The sequence below is a fragment of the Temnothorax americanus genome, unplaced genomic scaffold (genome assembly GCF_048541705.1).
Source record: "Temnothorax americanus isolate GAGA-0224 unplaced genomic scaffold, ASM4854170v1 Scaffold30, whole genome shotgun sequence".
Lineage (NCBI taxonomy): Eukaryota > Metazoa > Arthropoda > Insecta > Hymenoptera > Formicidae > Temnothorax > Temnothorax americanus.
The window spans coordinates 1,971,651-1,996,172 of NW_027509443.1; the positions used below are offsets into that span (position 1 = coordinate 1,971,651).

General features: G+C 41.4%; 2 protein-coding genes across 8 annotated transcripts in view; one reads left to right on the forward strand and one right to left on the reverse strand.

Moving 5' to 3' along the window:
* Window positions 1–24,522, forward strand: part of Mesr6 (misexpression suppressor of ras 6) — a 637,129-nt gene that overhangs the window by 443,161 nt on the left and 169,446 nt on the right. The gene's annotated exons all lie outside the window — the stretch shown is intronic.
* LOC143900780 (uncharacterized) overlaps window positions 1–24,522 on the reverse strand; it is a 241,725-nt gene that overhangs the window by 95,499 nt on the left and 121,704 nt on the right. For all 7 annotated transcript variants that reach the window (XR_013257869.1, XR_013257870.1, XR_013257868.1 and 4 more), the window contains one exon: window positions 21,254–21,300. Coding sequence is in view for 2 of the 7 variants with exons in the window: in XM_077412490.1 (XP_077268616.1) it covers window positions 21,254–21,300 (47 nt within the window). In the remaining 5 variants the exon portion in view is untranslated. The remainder of the gene's footprint in view (window positions 1–21,253; window positions 21,301–24,522) is intronic.

The following is a 24,522-nucleotide window of genomic DNA, read 5'->3' on the forward strand; positions in this document are numbered from 1 at the left end:
GTGCTCTCTTCCCGCTCGTTATTCTTGGAAAAAGAGCAATAAAAGTATGGTGTCGTACGACTCTAGAAGTACAAGCCATCACGTTTGACTCAATGACGGTGACAGTACGATTGTGTGAAAAAAAAAGGAGAGAAACGTGACGCTTGTTTAACCATGTGTGAATTGAATTTAAGACGAAGCTCCGTCGCGCACGAAGACTTAGGCTTCCCTGCAACGTACGTTTGCCACGATTCGTGGGAACTTCTTTTTCCTCTTTAAGAGATTTTACGCGCCCGCATGTCCACGTTCATGACCACTTTGACCCTAATTTGAACCGATCCTAAATTGACTGAGTTGACAAAATAGTTTCCCACTAGGTTTCACCAATGTTTTATCTCTCAACATCTCATCTTTTATTTATTATAATGGCTTTTTTATGTATTAAGTTTCTTACCAATTATCATCAATCTCCTCGTGTAATCCCACATAATTCTACATACGCATATTCTCTTAATTTCTCGTACTATATAAGTAAATAAACAAGCACATATAACGCACATATGCGCACTTTGGCTCTAGATCACAATAAACTTTAACGATATTCAAGAATAGGTACATCCTCAAGCCATCAGCATACAAGGATAACGAGCTTAAACTATGATACGGTTCAACGAGTCTCGAAAGGATTGCAATTCATCAAAATAGCATAAAACGATCCGTCACGCGTTTTTGCAAGGTGTTGCCGCGTTATAGACTCGCGAGGATTTCAAAGAGCGAAAACAGCGGAAGCTATTGAAAAAAATCAACTCCATTAGTGATTACGAAATTGTTAATTTATCCTTAACGGCATGCCTAAAATATCGAGCTTAAACTATGGGACGCGGTGTTCAACAAGTTCCACGATACTTGGCGAGTATCACGACGCGACCCAAAACGACAAAAACGCGGGGTCCGCTTCGTCACGCGTTTTTGTAACGTCGCCGCAAGGATGGAGAATCGCGATGGCTCCCGAAAGCAGACACAGTAAAAGCTGTTCTAAAGGCCAACGACAAACTTTTGTGCAACAGGTTAACCTGTCACTTCTTTCAGTGATTATGAAATTATTAACTTATTCTCTCGTCAACCGGACAAGGTGATCGCGAATGACGCGAACCTGAAACCTGCTCGAGAAGTCGATCGTTAACCATAAGATAAACCGCGTTTTTAATGCGACGCCGCCTTCTCGGACTAACCGATCGTGGACCCGGCCAATCGATAGACGTTTCCGCCTCGACGTACTATAAAACGCCGCACGCATCATGATCGTAAAATCCTAAACGGCAGGATAGGATCGTGACTTTTTTTTATTAGTCGTGGGCTTTTTATTGTCGTGGACATTTTTTTTTTTTTTTTAGAAGGAGCCTCGCGTGTTCTCGCACGGCCGCTCTCGCGTACATGCGTGGTCGTAAAACGTCGTTACATCTTTCGCGGATCGTAAAAAGGCGCAGAAGTTGTCGTGGCGCAAGTGCAGGATGCAAACGGCGCGGCCGCGACGTCCGACGACAACGCCGATCATCACACACAGGCCGAAGAGAGGAGGACGGCACTGAGCGCGTTTCGAAAGGGACGAGAAAGGCGGAGGTGGAGGAGAGCGAGATACCCGATATGAAGAGAGGAGGAGGGAGAGCTGCGGCGAAGAGAGAGACCCCTCCGAAGAGAGATCAAGGTTGCAAAGTAGCTCCGATGACGCAATCGCCTGCAGCTGCATCCGGCGACATTTAATTGCTCTCGCCTTGTCATGCCAGATACATTACATATCACTGTCGAGCGATCTCTTTCTCGATCTATCGCCGATTCTGCCTCTTTTGTGTTCCCGCGCAGCAGCGCACGCGCTCGAATTTTAAGAATTCGATCAGCAGCACGAAGGGCGACACGTTTTTGAAATGCCACACGGCGAATTCCTAAACGGTGGCCAAACGAGTAAATTCCGATTCTTGCATTCTATTTCTGGTACTGACGATGTCGCGAGGATAACGCGAAAATTACGAGAGCGGCCTGTGAAGCATGTTGATGAACGATTCCGAAGCAGATAAAGATAATTGGTTATTCTCTATTCTCGATGAAGCATTCGTCGGTAATTAATTACGTAAGAGAGCGTGTCGTGTCCATATACAAGTCAGCAGCGTATACAGTTGCATCAACAGTCATCGAAATCAGAATAACGAATCGCTATTAGCGTCCCTCATGAGATAAAATATAAATCGATAAAACGCTATTCCCTCTCTTCCGTAGGCGTCTAATTAGTAATCACCGAACATAAAAGACGGATATTACTGATTACTGTCTTCTGGATCTCGCCAGCGCTTCGAAATGCGAGAGTCCGCGTAGCAAACAATAATCTTTTTTTTTTTTTTTTTTTGCCTCCGCCGTGATCTCTCATCGACACGCAGTCATAAACGCGTCGCAATTTAGAAGATGACTGGACGAGTAAACACCGGTACTTGCGAATCATTCTCGTATAGCCCGCGCGCGATGGAACTCGTTTGCGGGTGAACGAGAGATCGGACATGGAGATTCGATTCGATCGGACCCGAGCCGAAGGGAAGCATGGCATCGTTGGACCGGTTTCAAGGTGAATAGCAAGGTGCCTGCCGCATTCACCGACGAACGAAATTGCTCGTTGTTACAGTACCACCGCGCGGCAAGTGGTCTGCGCGGAATGTGTCTTTACTTGGGACGCCGGGGGGGGGGGGGCGTGAAATATCAATCCTGCAAAAATAATCAATGCTGGATACACAAATCGACCAGAGAGATATAAGATATTGACGTATACAACTTCCACGTGTTATTCATACGACACGCTATCGCCGATAATTTTGCTTGCGGAAATAGCCCAGAATGGCTACCACCATGTCGTAAAAGCTTTACGATTTTAATCAATTATTGCTATCGCCATATAATGACTTTTTAAATTATGCGAAGGAATTTGAAAGTCATGAGACCTGTTACCTCCAAACTTTTCACCGTCAACGTCAAGATAATTTTATTCCTTTCGATGATTATCGTGATCGCTCAGTCACATCGAATATAACGTGACATGGTCGTAGAAACAAATCTATTTTTAGAGTGCTACTATACACTTCACTGAATATTACTTGATTAATAGGACTTTAATAAATTACTGACACTCAGTTATCTCAGCTAATAATTCGGAATACGTTAGATAAATTTGCGCAATGACGTGAGCTGTCCGCTATTTCATGCGCAAATGCGCTTACGAACGCATCACGACGAGCAGCTGCTCGCGTAACGTAACGCTTCCTATAGCTATATATCGTTCATCATCCAAAAGCATTCGTCTCCCGCGTACAAGCCAAACGCTGAAATCTTCCCGACACATCGCGGCGCGTTGTGGCAATCAAACTTTCCAAGAAGCCTCAGCAGAAAGAAAAGTGAAATTCCGAAACGTCTCTCCCGGAAAGAGATTCGTCTCCCTTGAAATTGTGAAAGTCCGCGGGAGCTTCGACCATTAACTTGCTTGCCAGGAGGAGAGCACGAGGAAGAATGGGATTCGTCATTTCCGCGATGGCACGTAAAACAGAACTTTAATACTCGCCTGGCACACTCGAGCTCGAAAAGGAGACGAGTTAGGGCGCGGGAATGTTCGCATAAAAACGCCTACGTGGTCGTGGATAGATAGGCGTCGCATTGAAGGGACATGGGAAAAGGGGCTTCCTTCGTTTGAGGATGCGCGAGAAGAAATAGTGAAGTCACGTGGTGTCACCAAATTGAACGCGCAATTCATTGTTAATCTTTTCTGCTTAGATTTTTTGGGCTAAAAACCTATTACTTTTCTAAAAATATATGTATATTTCAATATTATACGTATGAATCTAAATGATTCATGAATCTTCTACATGATGCTAATTTATTTTTCTTGAAGATATAAAAAAACATTTCTTAAAATTAAACGCAAATCAGAATAAGATATTTCAATCTTAAATAATCTACAATATATACATAATTTTTAATGCATGCCACACGATATATTTTATTAAAAAATGTAAAACAATAGCTTGTGTAAAAAGTTCGTAATGTTTCGAAATTTTAGTTGGAATAATCGGCCTACTTGCTGTTTTACTTGCTCTATTACTTCGTAATTCTTCGTCTCAATTCGCGACTATGCGCATTCCTTCACCCCAGAAATACGAGACATGAATAAGATTTCGTGTTCGGATATATATATTATGTTGGATATACCTCTACCAGCACACGACGACCGTGTAATCTCGAGGAGGGTTGAAGCTCCGGGGACGCGGTATTATTCCGGGTTAATAAGCTGGATATTGAAAATTACATTGTAGAACGAGGCGACGCACGATTTCTTTTCTCTATGCTCCCTTTGTTTAGAGATTAACTGCTTAACATACTACAATTATTATTGGCAGGACACAAAAACAATTAATTTCAAATGTAACGCAACCAAGAATTTATACGTTAAATAGTAATTAATTAAGCGTGAACGCATACGTATTGCTCGTTTCATTGAATAAAAATTAAGCGATTCAAATCTGAAAAGATATTTTACGCTTGCAGCCATATTATATATGGGCCTTTTACGCCTTTCCAATTAGACTATAATTGGCGAAGCTAGTATAATTGCTAGTGGTTTCTTGCGACACGGCAGAACTTTCCACGCCTTAATCTCGCGCATCATCTCAATTTTAAATTAGATTTTGTAACAAGCGTATATATGACGAGTCCAGTGAATCATCATTCGCGCGCTTGTGGTTTCCGGTGCTGGCGAGTTAGCTTCGGTTGGCCCTGTAATAGGCGAAGAGATCGATGATATCCTCGCGCGAACGTTGATGAAATCCGCTCTACGCTCGCAATTTGCCTCGAGTCGTATATAGATGCCAGCTTGACTCTGTCACGCGGTATATACGCTCTAAATTAGATTTTGCAACGAACGTGTGACGAAACGTGGAATTATCATGAGCAATTGTGGTTTTCTGCTATGACAACTCATCCTTTCGCGATTAAGCCGACTCTAGCACATTACGATAATTAACATATAGAGAAGGGATCGTGTTTTTTTTCAAAATAAAAATATCGATTAGAAGTAGTTTTTTTTTTGTAAAGAAATTTGAAAGAGAAAGTTGTCTGGATTTTCATAAAATCATAGTTTTCCTTCGTTATGTGTAAGTTATTCGAAATCAATTTAGAGAGACAAAATGGAAACCACTAGTCACGAACACATGATCAGGAGACATATAACTTATGCACAATACAATCGGGAGCATTCTAATGGCGTCTAGTAGTGCACCCGCATTCATAGAGAAGCTTCATGACATGCGAGATTCACCGATTCTTTTCCGTTTTTTTTTTCTTAAAATAGAGTAGTTAAGTTATACTATTAACTGTGTAAAAAAAAAAAGATACATTCTTAAATATAACTAAGAAATATACATATAACTGCTAAATGCGAATGCGCTGTACGACATAAAAAGCTCTCGATTTTGCGCGCGCGTGTGTGCGTGTGTATGGGTGGGCGTGCATGGAACCCTAGGCGACCTTTTGGAAAAATCATAAGGGTAAGGCGAAGCAGAAAGAGGGGAAGGGGGAGTGCCACACAATGTTTAATGTCACGTTGCAGGGAAGTACGCGTCGAAAGTGGAATAAAAACCCCTCGAAATCAAATCAATTAAGCCACGTGCACAGCCGCACGTCCCTACCGTCCCGTTCGTGATTGGATCCAATTGGATCGAACCTTCTTCCGAAAATGGAGGGAACTGTTAGCGTAAAAAGACCTGTGTGTATACTGAATTTTTTGACAAATATACTATAAATTTATAGACACATTAACTCCTCGGCGATGGAATTATTTGAAATTATCTCGAAGTTTTGTGGCAATTTACAATTTTATGCGCATCATCATTTTGTTCTGTTACAATAACACGGCTCTAAACATTTGTCCAAATTTTTCCGACATCATAAAATTCTTTATTGAATTCACGTTGTACATATCTGGAAAACGTGAAACATTTTGAAATCGTCTCTAGTGACCCAGAAATTCTAAAAAAAAAAAATATCGGTTTGCGCGCGTGTCGCGTTACGAGCTTTGATTTAATAATAAACTCGGATTTACTCGGAAGCCCCCGGATTTTACAGGACGCCGCTCGCAAAAAAAAAAAAAGAGAACGCAAAAAGGGAGAAAAAAAGCGCAAAAGCGGGCGCTGGGAGAAAGCGAACGTGGAAAAGCGCCGCGCGCTGGCACGCGTCGTCACGTCCGCGCGAACGGGAAAATCGCGGAAATCCAGAAGTGGGCCGCGGGAAATTTCCAATAAAACGACCTCCGCGGCGCGCAATATTCGGCGCCCGCCGCGGCGCGTCCGCTCGGCCCAATAACAAAGCAATAACTATCGACAGCGCGCACGTTGCCCATTACACCCCTCGGTACAGCGCGTCCGCGTCCACCGGTAACTGCGTTAAACGCGGGCTACGCGCCGGCAGACGCGGGGTATAGAGACAACGCAATTGTGCAACGGGCGCCCGTCGGTTTCCCCCGCGCGCGTTTGTTGCATCCAGACATCCGTTGCCACACGGCCGCGTCTCCGTGCATATTGCAACGCGCGCGCGCGCTCTTTCCGACGGGCGACATTAATATTCCGCATGCGCATATTTGAGTCACAAGTCACAATCATCGTGAGATAACTAAGTTATTGCGAGACACTTGGCACGGCAGCATGAATATTGTATAGCGATAGTCAAAGGACAGAGATTCTCAGGGACAAGACTCACGGACGGGTTGAGTTTATGAGCGAAACGCCATTTGGAAAGTTAAAATATCGCTAAAAAAAAACCTTTCCCCGCTATCGCTCCGCAAAATTGAACGTTCGACCAAATGGAACGTATTTTAGATCGCTCGTTATCGCTGTTTGACATCTATAGGGTCTTGCGGTATGAGGAGATACATATTTAAATTTTTTTACCAAAAGTATGTTTTTCAGATGTGATCTTTCGACATGTATTATCTCACCAACAAATTTATTGATCAATTGATGAAATTCGAGTTAACTGAATATTTTTCAATTTAAAAGACTATACTATGAAATAAATTAACTTGTGCTTTATATATATGCGAATTATTCATAGAAATGGCACTGCAAATGATGCAACTATGTTGACGGGTTTAAACTAATAACGGAGACGTTAGTTTATTACGATCCAATAGATCCCCTAAGCTTTCTCTTTCGCTTATTATCTCAATAATTGGTGCCCGCTACTTTTTCCTCTCTTCTAATGCGCGCAACGCACGTACCACACTTTTTTATCGTACATTAGGATAGAGTTATCTACGCGCCCGGTGCGGTGCAATAGATAATCGGTTTTCTCTCGTGCGTGAGCATGACCCTTTCTACATTGCGGGCACGTAATCCATGCACGTATATACCGTGCATTGGTCAGTCCGGCAGAATATCGCCTCGTCTCGCTATTTAAAGCTTTACCCGGGGAATATATCCTTTCAGCTAAAATGGCCAAGCTTTTTTCAACCTGCCGATCGGTACATTTATAATATTTGCCATACTTCGAAAAAATTGTTTATCAGTCGAATATTGTACGAAATGTGCAAACACATATTATATTGTTTTCTAACAAAGTTACTTTTTAAAGAAATTTTTTTGTATTTATCAAAAAGACATGCATCTGCAGATATTTTTGATATTTTGAGAAATGTTTTGTGTATAAAGTCTGTACGCTTAAAATAAAACGATTAGAGATCAATGCTATCATGTTAAAAATAATATAGTTCTTTACAAAAGGTGCGTATGTACACGCGTAATGCATCGATAGATGAATCACGGATGCGTGAAACGATCGGACATTCCGTGAATTTCAGATACGATATTGTTCGGTACACGACGAAACGTTCATCCGGATCGGTTTATTGCTCAACAGCGTTCTCCTCCATCGTCGGGTTTATTGCACTCGGAAATGGGATTGTAGGGGATGATTTTACCCGCGTTGCTTCACCACTCTGGCCTCGATTTTTATATACGTACTCGTTCGCTCTCTTTTTTTTTTACAACGGCATCAGGTGTCCGTGGTATCCCACGGGCTGCTTGAATCACTCAAACGTTCACACGATATTTATCAATCGAGAAGCACAAATTGTCATGGTATAATTTTTTAACGTAAATTTAATATATTTCGATTATAATATATATTTTCATATTTCATGAATATAACACATATATGTCTTTGCGAATACATCTTACATCAGTTAATAAACTTTTTTTTTTTAATGATTTAAAAATGAAATAATGAGAGAAACGTTTTATATTTTGGAAATAAAATTCCCTTCTAATTATACGCCAAGCCTATACATATAATGTGACAAACGGTAGGATTTCCGGATAACATTACTTAATTATTGATTGCTTTTAGTGTCTATTCCATAGCGCCATCATGGCTCTAATGTTATGACAAGCCATCGAGGAGAACTATAACTCCATCCTGCGCTGTCACCCCATAAATTGCTCGTATCAATTAGCACACCACGATGTCAGTTGTCGAATCGTTAGAGAGCGTTCCGATAAATAATAATTTTAGAAGCTTAGACCGAATGTTTATCACCAAATTGTTCTGATCATAGTATTAAACATTAATATGTACTGAGACTGAAAAACATTTCGACGGTCTGTTATCGCGATTAGTATATGCTATCGCATCGCACAAGCGATACGAAACCCTGTCATCAGCAAGCCTAAAGAACTTTAATCGAATCGTTTGTCATCGACGACATTTACAACATAAAACAGGTCTTTCACGTCTGCAGCCTTTGCCGCAACGCTCACTTTGTCCACTTGAACCCACAAAGAAGGAAACCTCTTCTCTTCGCGATGCGACACGAGAAACCGCCGAAACCCTCCAAAATCCTTCAATCTGTCGTCCCGGCCTCCGCCGAAACCATTCTCGTGCCATCCATCTATCCGCCCGTTCATACGACTGCCGCATAATAAGCCGCTCGAAGGTTAAACAGGCTCGTGCCTCCCAATCATGGATAGATGGTTCAAAACGCGCGAGGGTGGCAACGGAGTGAGACCTATGAAGGGATAACGGAGAGAACGAGAGAGAGAAGAGGGGAAGCCGAGTGGCGGAGAGAGGAGGGAACAGTGTTTTTTCGACAGGGTAGTCCGGGGCGGTCTGTTGGGGGTGCATCTCACACACACACGGCATTTATGCGGGAATAAAAGGGGGAGGGGGGGGTCTCTCCCTCGTCGCGTCGAGCGTGCGCCATTTTTATCGCGCGCACCACGCCCGCGTGCGCTGCAGCAACCCCCAACCATTCGGCCTCTCGGTCAATCGTCCGGGCCCGACAATCATGTGCGGAAGCGAGCCAACCCCCCGTTTAGCTCCAATACGCGCAAACAAGCGAGGTTTTTGATTCCCCCCTCCCCCCGCGCGGTTTCTTCTTTTTTTCTCTATCATTTTTCATCCTCGTGAAGCGCCGAATCAAAATTTGTCGGTGCTATATTATCGCGAGCCGTTCGAGGGACAATCCGCTCTCGTCCGCGCCGCGGTCGTGCCACTGATTAAAAATTTTTTGTCCTGTCGGTAGTTTTAATTATCGCTGCGACCGTTATACGCGCTTGCAGATCTAACGCTGCCCGGTTTAATTAATTTTGCTTCGTTTCCAATATTGCTTGACGAGAGAGAAAGAGAGAGAGAGAAAGAGCGATTTGCGCGACTGCGATGTCGTTGCTCGCAACATGTACTTGTTTACGCAATCATTTATTTCCAAATGATAATTCAGATTACATTGCATTTTGCGCACAGACATTCGACCCTCGTACGAACGGGTTGGATGATTACACGTTACGTGACAGACGTGGTATGGAGCAAACTAGCGGGTAAAAGAAAAAAAAAACGCATCCTGTATGGCGCATAAACTCTTCGTTTGTTATTAATCGTTGAGTTGAATTGATACGATTGGTATATACGGTGTACAATTCGCTCGCAATAAGAGTTAAGGCTCGTGCAGAAATTGATGGCCGATGGGAATTCACGGTTGCGGGAAAAGCCCGATGTCGCGAACCGATTATTTTACGATTTCTCCCGGATAAACGATCCCGGTTGCCGCGCGTGTCACCCGCCGCGCGGAACTTGGCATCGTATCGGTTTGCATGACAGCCTTTAACCGACGCGACGTGCCCAGCAATTACGGGAGCGTAACGAATACTACAGCGGGAATGACTCTCTCGACGATCCTCGTAAGGTTCTTCTCTCTTTCTCGTCGCGCGCGCGTGTGGGGGACACAATAAGGGGAAACCCCGGGGTCGGCTCACCTCGTAAACACGATCCGTCGTTACGCGAGGTATAGAGCTACCATCTACCTATTAGCATATTACAGTGAGAGCTGTCCACGGTAGGCAGTAAAGCGGACGAGTAACCGTCACCCAACGGGTAATTCCCCTAGCATATAGGGCGCGACATGACGATAATCATAACTCGGACGCGTACGAATCATTAATTTCGCTCGAGACGAATCCGCGCTTTCTGGTGATCCTAATTCGTCCTCGTAAAAGAAAGACACTTTTTGTAAAAAAAAAAACTAGTTTTATCAATGTTTATGAAAAGTTTAAAAAATTTTAGTTTAAATTATGTGCATGAAAAATTAATTTATATCAAGTTTTTCGATAGGCTCAATTTTGGCAAGAACCATCATTAACTTAAAAAAAAGTGTAAAGCTTAATTACAATTTTGTAACTGATGTAGTTCCGAAAACTTATCTAGAGATAAATTGCAGATATAATTTATTTCGAAGTAAAAATTACATTCTTAAAAAAAAATTTTACGAGATAATAATTTTAAGGAGTGCACATCTAGCATGATCTCTTCTTTCTCATGCATCGAACAGCTAATCGTAATATATGAGGCGATGCCGGAAAAACATAAAGAAGCGCAGATTCGATTAGTAACTCGACTGGATATCAATCTTGTTTTTGATCTCGTTTTCCCCGAGAGCAGGTTTTCAAGTGGCAGGCGAAGCCAATCAGAGGTATCGGCACAAGAAAAACCGGACATTAATAAATTACCATATTTTTGCAAATAATATATGAGCGATGGGGTTTCGTGTCCCCGTATCGGATCTATTTTTATATCCCTGATGACTCCGATCTCGAACAGGTTCCTTCGAACGAAGGATCGCAGAGAGAGAGAGAGAGAGAGAGAGAGAGAGAGAGAGAGAGAGGGAGAGAGAGAGAGAGAGAGAGAGAGAGAGAGAGAGAGAGAGAGAGAGAGAGAGAGAGAGAGAGAGAGAGAGAGAGGGAGAGAGAGAGAGAGAGAGAGAGAGAGAGAGAGAGAGAGAGAGAGAGAGAGAGAGTCGCGTATCGCGCTTTATTGGGCCCGTAAAGGGAGCCCAATTTAACATCGGTTTTAAACACCTACTATCACGCGCTGGTAGTCGATCGAGAGAGGCCTCGAGAGGCTCTGAACTTGTCCCTATAACGCGAAACATAGTAATGACCCGGCACGAATTCAAATTACCGCGTCACGTCACGTGATATCGACCTGACGTGCCGAACGATCGTCATTAGCGGGAATGCTCGTTGCCTTGAAAAATTTAGACGTCCGTATGTCGCGATACGCGCCGTCGCGACGTCAATTTGAGCTCGGTACGAGAGGGCGTCCCCGGCCCGGTAGCGTCGAGCACGTGCCTAGTACTTTTCCGGTTGATAGCCGATTAACGTCGTCCTTAACGGCAATCCGTCGGTTATCTCGTCGATTATTACAGGCTTTCAGGGAAACGTATATTATAGGTGAAGAAATAATACATGTGCGGAGTGCGCGCAACGGGGGCAACCCGTTCGCCTTCCGCGTAATGGCTGTCACCATGGGTTTTATATTCTCACATTAATTTAACATTCCACCGAGGGTAATCAATAACTTACCCCATCAGTTAATCAATAACCTGGGGTTGAAATGATAAGCTTGATATTTCAGAAATTTAAATGGTATAATACTACAAGATATATATATATATATATATATATATGAAGTTACAAACCAGATAATGAGAGAGAGAAAGAAAACACGTGATTTTTTTAAATATTGTCATATCTTTAATATTATGTTCTTTTCTAGTATGTTATTTCTACTTTTGGTGTGTGTGTGTGTGTGTGTGTATAAGAAATTAAGATTAAATAAGTAATTTGATTGATAATTGATCTTACCTATAATGATTAATTATTTTTCTGCGTTTAGCTCCGTTGTGTATTTTCGGAAGCGATAGAGTTTATCTAACTAAATGTGCCCGGCCGTAAGAAGCATCCAGGTGTAGCGTAATTAAACGCATTATATTTCAGAAAGAGTTAAACCAGAAAATTCCGGCTGCTCAGTTAGATACGGTCTACCGCGTGGCCCCGAAAAAAAAAATTAACAACCGGCACCCAGGCGTTTAATCAACTATAAATTCTTGTCAGAGGAACGAGATCTACGATAATTTACAGTCGATCGGGCAACGTCTTGCGCTGTCACAAGTCGAAATCGTGCCCAACGCGGACTATAAATTCTCGAAATGTGCGTTTTTCTTCGAAATTTACCTATAGATTATAAGTATAATCAGGGAGTCGATAGGGGCAACCCCCTCCTCCTCCTCGCAGTCTCCATTCACAGGAATGGAATATTATAGAAGCAAGAGTGATAAAAATCGGTGGACCGCCTCGGCTTTCACGCCAACTGCGGCCGGCGAATAGCGTCTTTCTATTAAATTCCGCCATTTTACATGTATCGAGGGTGGGGGTGGCTCGCTTCGTTTCGCAACCGAAACGCGAACGTCTGCACACGCCGCCGCCGCCGTCGACGATGCGTACACGGCGAGAAAAGAGGGAAAAAAGAGAGATCGGTTTCTACGGAGGGGAATGAGGAAGGGGGCACCGGGCGCAGGATAGACGAGAGAGAGAAAAACTGAATCGGGGAAAGGTGTAATAAAAAGTAAGGTGCTATCGCAACGAGGAAGTCGGCATTTCGCGGTTGCGTGCTCGGCGCGCGAGATGACGTCAGCCAAGATGGCTGACCTGCGCGGCGCGCGGCAGTCTTTCATCGTTGTCGTTGAGCGTGCATGCGTACACCCGACACGCACGGGCGCTCTCGATAGACGCAATTCACGCAACGACATCGGAGAGGATACCGGGCAGATTGAATGATTATAGAAGAGCAGACGTGAAGAATGGGAAGGGAGAATGTCCGAACCGAAGGGGGAGGGACCGTTGGATTATCTCATCGATCAAATCCTGCGATAGAAAATCTTTTTTTTTTCGCCACACGAATATCAACGAAAGTTTCTTTATTTATTTATTTTCTCGCGCTTCTATATATATCGCGGTCGTGAACACTCTTTGGAAAACGCGAGATAAATATACCGCGAATGATGAATAATATATTTACACAAAGTTCACATTTGACGCCGTTCAAAAAAATTTGCTCTGTTTCTTTTCTGAAAGATGCAGATAAATATCAAATCGATTAATGTCCCATATCGTTTCAATATCATAATTAAAAATTGATCCACTTTAAAAGAAAATTAAGAAAGAAATTATTCAGTAAAATTTGTTTGATTAAGTGCTGATCCTAATTGGTTCTTATTTTATTAAATTTCTAAATTGTTTCAATAGAACACACACGAAAACAAGTAATTGAGTATCGTAATTCATAAACTGAAAACTGATAAATATGCAATTTGCAATCTAAAAAACATGTTTTTTTTTCAGACACGATTAATTAAAAAGAAAATAACAGTGCGTATATTTAATTACAACTATATACATATTTCTGTCGAACAACATTCATAAATTTCTAAACTATGTACTTGACGATATTAATAGAAATACCATGCTGGATGATGGTTTCGATCTAAGAAGATAATTCTGCCAAGTAATATCTTTGCTTTTTACATCTTGATGATACAACATAATAATTCAATTATATATTTTTAAAACACTTGAAAGAAACATAAATACGTTATTTAAAGCGTTATATGATACAAACGTTTAGTCATATTAACAACTACATTTTGTCGTGTGATGTCACGTCTAACGTGTTTTCAACGTTTGAACTGCACGTTTACCTCGCGCGCTCCGAAGTAGCGACACCGACGTCGTCCAACGTTCGTTTTTAACCCATCGGAGAGACCGATTATTCGCGAGATAAGCGAAATTCACGTCGCGCAAACGGGGAAGTCGAAGTTTCACGTTTCTGCTGCGTTTCACTTGTTGGCTCGCGGCGGCACTTCGCCGAAGTGACGTCTTTGCGGTAAAAGCTGTAGATAAACTGCAACGCCGCGACTTAGATCGTGCGATTAGGCGTATCGCGGAAGGCAAATGGAAGAGAGAAAGAGAGAGAGAGAGAGAGAGAGAGAGAGAGAGAGAAACAAAAACGAAGGAGGCGAGTCTGACAACACGACGGGCCCGATAACGATCTGACTGGCCGATACATGCGCGTTTCGCGCGTCCGTCTGGCTTCGCGGATCGAGTCTTCGCCAACTAATATCTTCGAGACGGGCCAGGGGATAAGCGCCCCGATGATAAGGCCGCAATTATTTCACACACGCTTAAAGCTACGATGTAGCCTGGAGTCTAGCCTTAGATCGGATTATACTCGGAACGGCGTTAAAAGTATCGTCTATGAAAGATATACGGGATAGCGCGGGATATGATATGTGGCATAAGTCGCACTTATTATAATTGAAACTACCGCCTCTTACGATAACGAGAACCGTTACCGTGGGTATAACGTCTTCCCGTTCCCGGCTCTATCAAGAATGAATTGCGAATAAAGGCGCGTGTGCGTGATCTTTAAGCGAACAACTTGTGCTGTTAATTGGAGTTATGCGGATTGCGTGTTGAAAAAGTTATATCGCCTCGTATCCGCGTTTAGAATAATTTATTCTCCGCATATGCGCTCGCACGCACGCACTCACGCGCACGCACTCACGCACATACATATACACGCGCACACGCGAGACTGAATATAATCATTAAATCATTATAATACAATACCGTGTGTGGTAAATACGAAATACCCGAAAATTTATCTGATTAAATACCGCCGACGTTGATAAACTACGGAGGTACGACGAGAGAGCTAAATGGAGCTAGTTTTTGAAGCACGCACACGTGGCGCGCCTGTGTGAGGAATGTGGCGTGCGCAAACAATAATATTTTCATCGGCGTTATCGTCGCGCGATTATTTTTTTTCCGCGTTATCGGTTGCCCGCCGGTTTACACCTTCTCTTACGCTGCTATCGTTCATTTTTACCTGCGCGTATCGAGCCGGCGTTACTCGTGTCGTGCGCAGGGGGTGCGCACAATCGATTTATCTGCGCGATAATTAATGATTAGGGTGGGGCGCGCGGTGTATTCCACGGCGTGCTGCTACTGGCGCAGATATAATCACGATAAATGCGCTTCTCGCTTTTTGCGCGAAATAAATCAATGGAAAAACGGTGCAGTGCGCGCACCGCGCGCCGCGCCGATGCGCGGTGTCATTTTAATGGGTGATATCCACGGTAGCTTCAATCGCTCGATATTAATCAATGGCTCGAAGCGGTCGCTATTCATACGACCGCCATGTCGCGCGCTCTCGTCGTACAATCGTACATTAACAATTTTTTTTGCAGTTAATGGAGCGTACCAATTTTTAAATCAGCCATCTGACGTAATAACAAGTCATTTTAGATATACATCGGTTATTACGTGCTTATCGCGCTCCGATTCGATCCTCGTATGATCGATTGATAGATGAGCGGCTCGTGATTATGGACAAATGGTAATTTATCATGGGGCCTATAAGAAACGATTGAAACGAATCAAAAACATTTTTATATTAATATACTAATGAAGAGAGAAAGAGAGAAAGGAAGAGAAGAAAATAATTAAGCGTTAAAATAATGATACACATCTGTTTGCATAAATTTAATTTGCGAGCGATGCAATTTCGCGGTGAAGTTATAACGATATCGCGCTTGCACTGAATTTTGCGAGTCGAATTCCCAGCGTTGTTCCACCGTGGAAAAAAAAATATGGCAGAGACGTGTGATTTTCGGGGCTCGCAAAAAACGTCGGACCGGTTCAGAGGCGGAGGTTCTGCCCGATCAGATGGCCCGAGCGCCGATTTGCATGCGGCCTTTGGCTCCAGGTGTCCCGGGATTTGCATACGAAAGGGTGGCGCTCACAGATTTCTCTCTTCCCTCTCGCGTTTCGTCCCTCTCGCAGCTCTCTCTCTCTCTCTCTTTCTCTCCATCTCGCTTTTAACCCCCTGGCATCCGCGCATTTATGGGTTACCGGCTCAGCGTGTCGTATCGTTAACTCGATGTTAAAGTTTCGTTAACGTCGCGCTTTAACTCCCAAAGCTCTACGGATGGATGGAACTTCCGATCGAATCCAATTATTACCGGCAATTATATGCGAGACAGTCGCGAAGCGTGATTGTAATCGGCTGTAACACGACACGCGTGATAGAGCCGTATACGAATGTCTCGATTCTATCAAGGATAAATCGAAGTAAAGCTTTCTGCGCTTTCGAAATAACGGAATGTTCGCATTGTGTGCTCTCGCATTTATAAAAAAAAAGGATCAACAATTATTTGCATGGTTCGAAAATCGCCCGTTTTACGAGAATACCGCGGTTTCTTCTGAGCGCAACAATTTTGCGTGCAGACGTTCGGCACGTAAGTCTTCCGCTAAACATATTAACTCGCGACGTGTCTCGCCACTACTTAAAGAATATGTCTGATGGCTTCTTCTTTTTTTGTTCATCATCTTGCCAGATGTAGCACGATAGTACAACCCTAAAGAGAGAAGACAGGCTAACGAACCGCGTTGTCCTCGTCATCCTCGCCCATCGTCGTGTACAGCCTAATTATTTTGCTCGTTAACGACCTCGAGACCTTAATTGGGGGACGTGACGATCAACGCCATGAGCATCCCCCCCTGCCTCGTGCCCCGTGTATGTATGGATGTACGGTTAACCTGAGAATATCGATTCTAGGCACCGCCGCCTTGCGGTTTGGAACATGCCATAACGTGTGGTGAATAATAATTATGCACCGCAACAGTTGTTTGTCAGTCAAGATTGCATTGGCCTAATCAGCCTACGTAATTATTGTGCACAGAATATAGTTATGTAAAATTAGAAGCCTGCAATCTATTATATGCTGCTTTTCACATCTATAATAAGACAAAATTTTTTTTGTATTTATTCATGTTGTGTCACTTTTTATCGAGTTTTCTATATAATATCTGTAAATAAATAGATGAATAGATCGTGAGAAGCCGAAATTACTTTCACAAGAGAAACTTTATCATTTATCATCATTAATAATCCTCTTTCAAGGATCTCCGATATCTTTTATCGATATACAAAGAGAAGTTAGAAACCGGATGGCAGTATAAATTTGTTAGAAACAGTCCAAAGTTCGAGAAGTTTGGCTGTCCTTCGTAATTATTGATCTGATAATGGTCGCCGGGCAACCGGTGTGCATGCCCTGACCATTTAAGTTCGTTACGTGCACGAAATGCATTTTCGAGTTTCCACCGTGGCACCAACTTTTTCGGCGGGAGTGCACTCGATGTCAGGTTAAATAATTAAAACCGTCTATATATATGCGTGCGATAAGCCCTTTCTTACTGCGTCGAAAAATCGGCAAACGATCGTGCGCGAGCGCGATATCGTGAACGGATTAAGGAAGTAAAAAAAGAAGGATCTAATATCGACTAATTTACACGCTCCATGATTGTTATTAAAAACTTAATACAATCGTATATTATTCAAATTTAAGAATTTTAAAAATTAGGAAAATTATATAATATATATTCGTGCGTTATCTGCATTAAAACTTCATTCTCCTAAAATGCTTTAATGCTTCCAATCTATGATATATCTAATTTATTGTTTATAAATGGAATTTATAAATTGTTGAGAAATATCTAGCAAATCAAATGATTCCAATTTGTATTAATTCTACTATGTTATTTGCCCGAAATCCGCCGTTCTTTATTATTGATCCAAAAATGTTATCCGCGGTTGGAATGCGAGAATTGTAAATTATAGTGTCCGTATATACCAGTAAACATTAAGTATAACTGCGCGTAAACATTACTCGTGTGCGCGTTGCACTGTTGCATAAATTTGCGTGAAACGCCTCGCGATGTCGTCGCTCTTTCTCGTTTTTTCTCCTCTCTTAATATCCTTTCTCCTTCTCCTTTCCATTCGTGGCGTTCATCACCATTGCGTGCGTTCTACGACATGACGCTCAAGAATTTTTTTTAATAATGGTGTCCCATTGCGAAAGAGTTCGTTAAATTTCACGGAGAAATACGGCCCGGTCCGCCACGCAGTTCATATAGCCGCTAGGTCTTAGAATCTCTTCTTTTTAAATAAAGATATACCTCAAAAATTTTTATATTAAAGGTTGTTTTTTTTCTCTTTCTTTTTTTTTTTTTTTTTTTTACCGATCGACTATTTTTAATACATCATATAAAATTTTATTCTCTTCGTTCATACGCCGAGTACATAATGCGTATGTCGTAAATATACATCGTATCGTTCATTATTCGTAATGAATATGTTAAAAGTATAAATAGAGTGCGTAAAATAATCCGATAATGATAGAATTAAAACAGCATAATAATATTTCAGAATTCCTTGAAGATATCTTCATAAAAGACATTAAAGCTAGTATAATGCCTAAAATTATCTGAATATCGAAAGAAACGAGCACAATGTATAACCATTTAATTATGTATAGTGTTATTAGCTGTTTAGTTATTACTTCGCGTTATAGGCATACCTACTCCATTTCGACGCTACCTTGGCATTCAGGAGGCACCGTGCGCAATGCCTATAAATCGTGACATCGAGCCACGAAGCTGGTTCATCGAGTCATTGGCCCTGGCTTCCCGACAATAAAGTCAAACGTAAATCGTTATCTTTATTGTGCCATGGCACTCTTGCTTTACGCGGCGCGCCTGCAAGCATTTCGAAATCGACTCTCCGTCGAAAAGAGATCCTTGCTATTCTTTTTATCTTCCGGCTTAAGGCCTTCACACACAAATCGACGGAAGACGTAAGACGTAAATCGTAAGGAAATCCACTAATCAGAGTCGACTATTCCCCTCTTCTTCTCTCTTAAAGAGGGGAATAGTCGACTCTGATTGGTGGATTTTCTTACAATTTGGCCTTTACCGAACATAACGAAGACGTTTCTTTTTTCGTGAAAAAAAGCGAGAACGACGTTACGACTGAACTGACCCGCCTCTTTCTCTTTTTTGAGGAGTCGCTCCGATCAACATCAGCCTCTCCTTTCCTTCTTTGCTTTTTGCACTTGCTCATCTCTCAGTTAAATATTTTTTTACGCTGTCATTTTAGATACATAATTTTAATTTCACTTGAACGACCAAAAGATGTTATTTATCTCAATAATTAATATATTACGCATCGAGGATGTTCTCCACGAGAATGTTGTAAATACCTCTATACTTTCTTTCTTATAATATAGGGGCGTTACGCGGGCATGAGTGAAATCGAACAAACTGTTCTCAGCGGCCGGGGAAACGTGACGGTTGTTGTAAGTGTTGAGGCAACGTATGTATACAGTTAATGATAATTGTTCAACTGGCTTGATGAACTTTAATTAGAAACACTTCTGTAATGCCGCGCGCGAGTTCCACGAGAGAGTTTTTTTTTTTTCAATTGATTCCTTTATTTTCAACGACGATATAATACTGTCTATATTTCGTGTAAAATACTGCGTAAAAAGTCGCGAACCCTATATCGAGACGGAATTAAATTGCTGGAAGCAGATTTATTTTGTGCAGCAGAAAATATAATGATATAACTACGTAGACTACTAGCGTAGGTAATAACAAAAATGGGTATCTATTGTTTAAAATTAAATTGCAACTAATTAATATGTTCACAATGTAATAAATTATTGCGTATACGCATTATACAAGAGGGAACGTATTTATTGAAATAATGACGTAACCAATTAACGTATTCGCGGTAAAGTACGCCTTAAACTATCTTTTAATAAAGCCGGCCGATATTTTATATTATACATAATTAGCCAACATTCAAATTATGATAGTTTTCATCATCTGAATTTATAATGAAATATAAGAATACGTCATTAATCACATTGATCAATACACATATTCAGACACGTAAAATATTACGGTTTATAATACCATCAACTACAAATTCTGCCCAGGTTAATTTCAACAGAATTTTCATTGTTGTCATTAAACATTTTGTTTTGCACGAAACAAAACTGCGATAATTTGTGACTGGACTGAAAATATCGCATTGTGCTATAAGACGGCTCCGTGAAGAAAAGAAATCCAAATTTGTCCGCGCTCCAGTCTCGCGGCGACGTTGCATGGAATAACGGTATACTACCAAGGGAGCACGCGATGTTGAAGTCGAAGTTATCGTTTGTTTTTTCGCGCGCCCTACTCTTCCAGTGATTTCTCTTCGAAACCCTTTGCGCGCAAGAGGAGCGCCGCCGCCATGAGCCCTGCCATGTGTTTCGAATGAATTTACATGACGTCCCACCGTGTACCTACGTCACTTTTTGCCGTGCGTATACGCGCGTGTGCGTCGCGGGTGCGCGTGTGTTAAGACGCCTGTACATACGCGCGTATCGTGCATGTGCGTATGTGTGTATGCGCGCGCGCGAGCCGGCCAGCATGTGGGCAGAGATTCCCTGCAGCGGCAGATGTTGGACCATCTTCCCGTGGCCCCCCTCGAGATACGAAACTCGGTATGATTATACCCTATCTGCCCACCGAAGGCAGGGACGTACCGTCTTGCCGGATTCTTCGACTCGACTCTCGATCTATAGTCCCGACGCGATACCTACTGCGCAACATTTCCTAAGCCACCAGCGCGAAATCACGCAACTTCGCTCAATATTGATATTTGATATGATTGTGCGTAGGATTACACGATACCATTTACGGACTGTATAAAGTTTAGATCTTGAATTTCGCAAAGGCAGAATGAGAGATAAAGAAAAGTCTGTATCGGGAAAGAAAAGCCTCCGCTCTGAATGTTCACGCCGGGAACAATCGAAACGAGTGTTTCACGAAACGCGCATCATCTGTGTCTTGTAAAAATATTAAGTGTTGCGCCGTGCAAAACGGCACATTTGTTTCAAGACTTTTTATTGCATTTTATTAAAACTGGTTATTGCGTTATGGCTCACGGCTTAACGGTTCTCCAAGTATCTTACCGATCGGTGCCACTGAGCAGCTGCAATCTTCTTACCGGGCTTTGAATCTGTAATAAAAAGAAAGTACTAGATTAATATCTTGGTGGCCGTGTCATTTCGATTGAAATAAGTTTCAAAACTTTTGCAACTTAATAAGGATACACCTGGGTCATAACAGAAGTTCGACAAGTATTCGTGGTTCTTGTGCATGAGAATAAACGACAGACTAATTTTGTTACAATTTCTCTTTTCTCAAGGAAATGTTTCGGTAGTCGTGTCATTAGTATGCTTTATCAGATTATCTTAATTAAACAGAGAAACAAGAATGAAAAAAGAAGTCGGTATATTATTTAAAGCGAGCTATTGCGCGATTTGAAATAATTGAGATATTCGATTATATTTTAACTTGCTCGCGAGATCGGAATATGTCTGAATCGAAATCAGTTCAACTAGCATCAACTTTTACACGCGATTTTACATGGACTCCTTTCAATCACCCTACGGTTTTGCATTCGGCCCAGGTATTAGTACGAACCCCTTTTTTGTGGCAAGGAAATAACATGCATGATCTCGACAGTGCTTTATAATAGTAATTAGTATAATGAATGCGTTGTTAATGCTACTTATATCTTGGGCCATGGGAGATTTTGCGATGTGCAAGTACAAGCACATTTATGTACTTACATGATGAATGAATAATTCAGTAAGGAAGGCAACGGTATATATTCTTGTTATAATTATAACGCACCGCATGCCTCGTGCATACGTTATACTCAATGCCAATGTCGTCGATATTTGATCTTCCGAAAATTAATCCGCCACGGGTACAACTCGTTGCGAGTTAATAAGTTACACTTCCAAGATTGTTCAAAATTATTTAAAGACAAAAAAGCCACGTCTATATCGCCAAAACAATCACGGCGTTGACTAAAAAGTCCGCACGTAATTTATCTTTATATCCCACGAGATATTATCCGATAATGCTTTTTGTCGAAAGTCGATTTCAGAACGAAACTCAATTTCATGGTTGGTCCATGGCGCGCCCTATACCTTCGTCCTTAGCGCATTACGTATTCCAGCTTGCCCCTTCTTCTGATATTATTGTTACGTCGTGTTCCTTTTTTTTTATTTTTAAACTGGCAACATGCTCGAAGTTAGGCGATCGAGAGTACGCGGTGAGTCGGGTGTTCATTATAAATCACATCAACAGGAGGAGGTAAAAGAGAGAAAAGGCAGGGGAACACCGGCCACAAATTATTCCATGTAATATCTCCTTCGGAGTCCAATGACCGTACCAAATTTGGTGGTAGCGAGTTTTTTGGTTTCCAATGTTCACACCCTAACTCGAAAATATATTGTTTCCTTGCTTCTACGGAGTACTTTCCGATTTTACGACTTTTTCATCATCTTTATGCATGATAGCTCGAGATTTTTATTCTTGTTTCGATAAATTCGACTTTTATTTCAACTTTAATGATAAACAAAATTAAATATTTTCATTATTATAAACAAATTTATTTTTCTCCCAGAAAATAAAATAATTTTTTACTTTATAAATCGCCTATGTGTGTTTTTATTTGTTATAAAAATTTGAAAGAGGATAAAGAATTGAAATTATTAAACTATTCAAATTCGCTGTTTTCAACACAAAAATAGTTTTCTAATATTGCGTTATATTTATTTCAACTTTGCCATCGCTTGCTTTATAGTCAATATTACTAGGAGATTGCTGTGTCATTTATTATTCTACAGCATCAGTAATTAACGCCACACGTAAACCTAATACGCGAGAAGATTTGTTGTTGGAATAAAAATCAAGAGACACGCAGATGGTTCAGATCAGTCTGTAACTCTTTAACACGAAAATTCGGCTCAGTAAGATGACGGGAACACGGAACCTATTAATATTCTTTTAGAACCCCATGAGAAAAGCTTCTGAGGGGACTTTTCTTTCATCTATTAACATAAAACGCCCATCGCTTAGTTTCTCACGAAATTCTCGGCGACGTCATTTTCGAAAATTGATTAAAATTTTTTACATTTACGTTTGAACGTCTTTATTATTAATAAAATGCCCGTCAATAAAAAAAAGTTTATAAAATTCACACAGCAAATCTTGAGATTGTGACGATGTTTGTTCGAAACTTTTCAAATAAACAATGAAAGATTTGAAACTATTTCAAATCTTTATTCATCTTCAAAGGTATGTACAAGGAAACAAAGAGAATATATAGTCTTCTCCTTCTTGTATATAAAATGAGAGTTTACGAAGATTAAACAGCAAGAAACAATTTATAAACATTTAATCATATAATATGCTAAACTAATACGTTGCAATATTTCGCATGTGCCTACATCAAAGTTACATCAAACGAAGTTTTTCCCGTGCGAAGGTTTCCCAGGTGGCTATCCGAACTCTTTTGCATTCTCGTATTTACCCCTCGGTATAGACGAGAGATTTTCATAAAATTCCTATAAATAAACGCGACCCGTCCTTATTTGTGCATAATATTTATATGCCACGCATGACCTGAAGCGGGATCGTACGTCCCTCTCGAAGGTATCGAGCTATCGGCCTAGGTATACCTAGAAAATCGAAGGGTGAAAAGAAGGTAGAATAGATAACACCTTTAACACACACCTGTGAAGGATCAATACCTTCGACGCTGATCCTTTCTCCCATAGAGCGCGTCGATCGAGAAGCCGTATAATATCATTCTTATAAATTCTTATTCGGGGAAGTCTTGGCCAAATATAATAACGTCAAAGCATGCAGCGGAAAAAGCGCTACGATTTTTAGATATTTGCAAGCAGGGCAAAATTTTTTATAACTTACGCGTATTTTTATATATCCTTTTATTTATACCGCTTTGGTTTTTATCTTGGAGTGTACCGCCCTAAAATTGGCCGTGCGGTATTTTTAGCGAAATGAAGATGATAATGTTGAAATACTGCTTGTTGAGCAACATCGCTACAAGTTTAATAACTAACATTGACTCGCGTTTTATGTAACATAACGATGATGCAACGTAACGATGGTTATGTAAAATATCAACAAGTGTTCAAGCGAATAACACTGCTCTCCTAGCTAATTGACGTCGCTGCTATCTTGGAAACAGGAGAGGTTGAACTGTAATAGATACTAGGAGAGCCGAGATCGTATAAAGGATTCGAGGCAGGAAATTATCGTGCGCGTCAACGAGTTTGTTCTAACATTCTCTTACTATAGTAGAAGTTGGATGAAAGGTAGAGAATTTAGTTCCTGCACGGATATTTCTTTGCCTTTATGT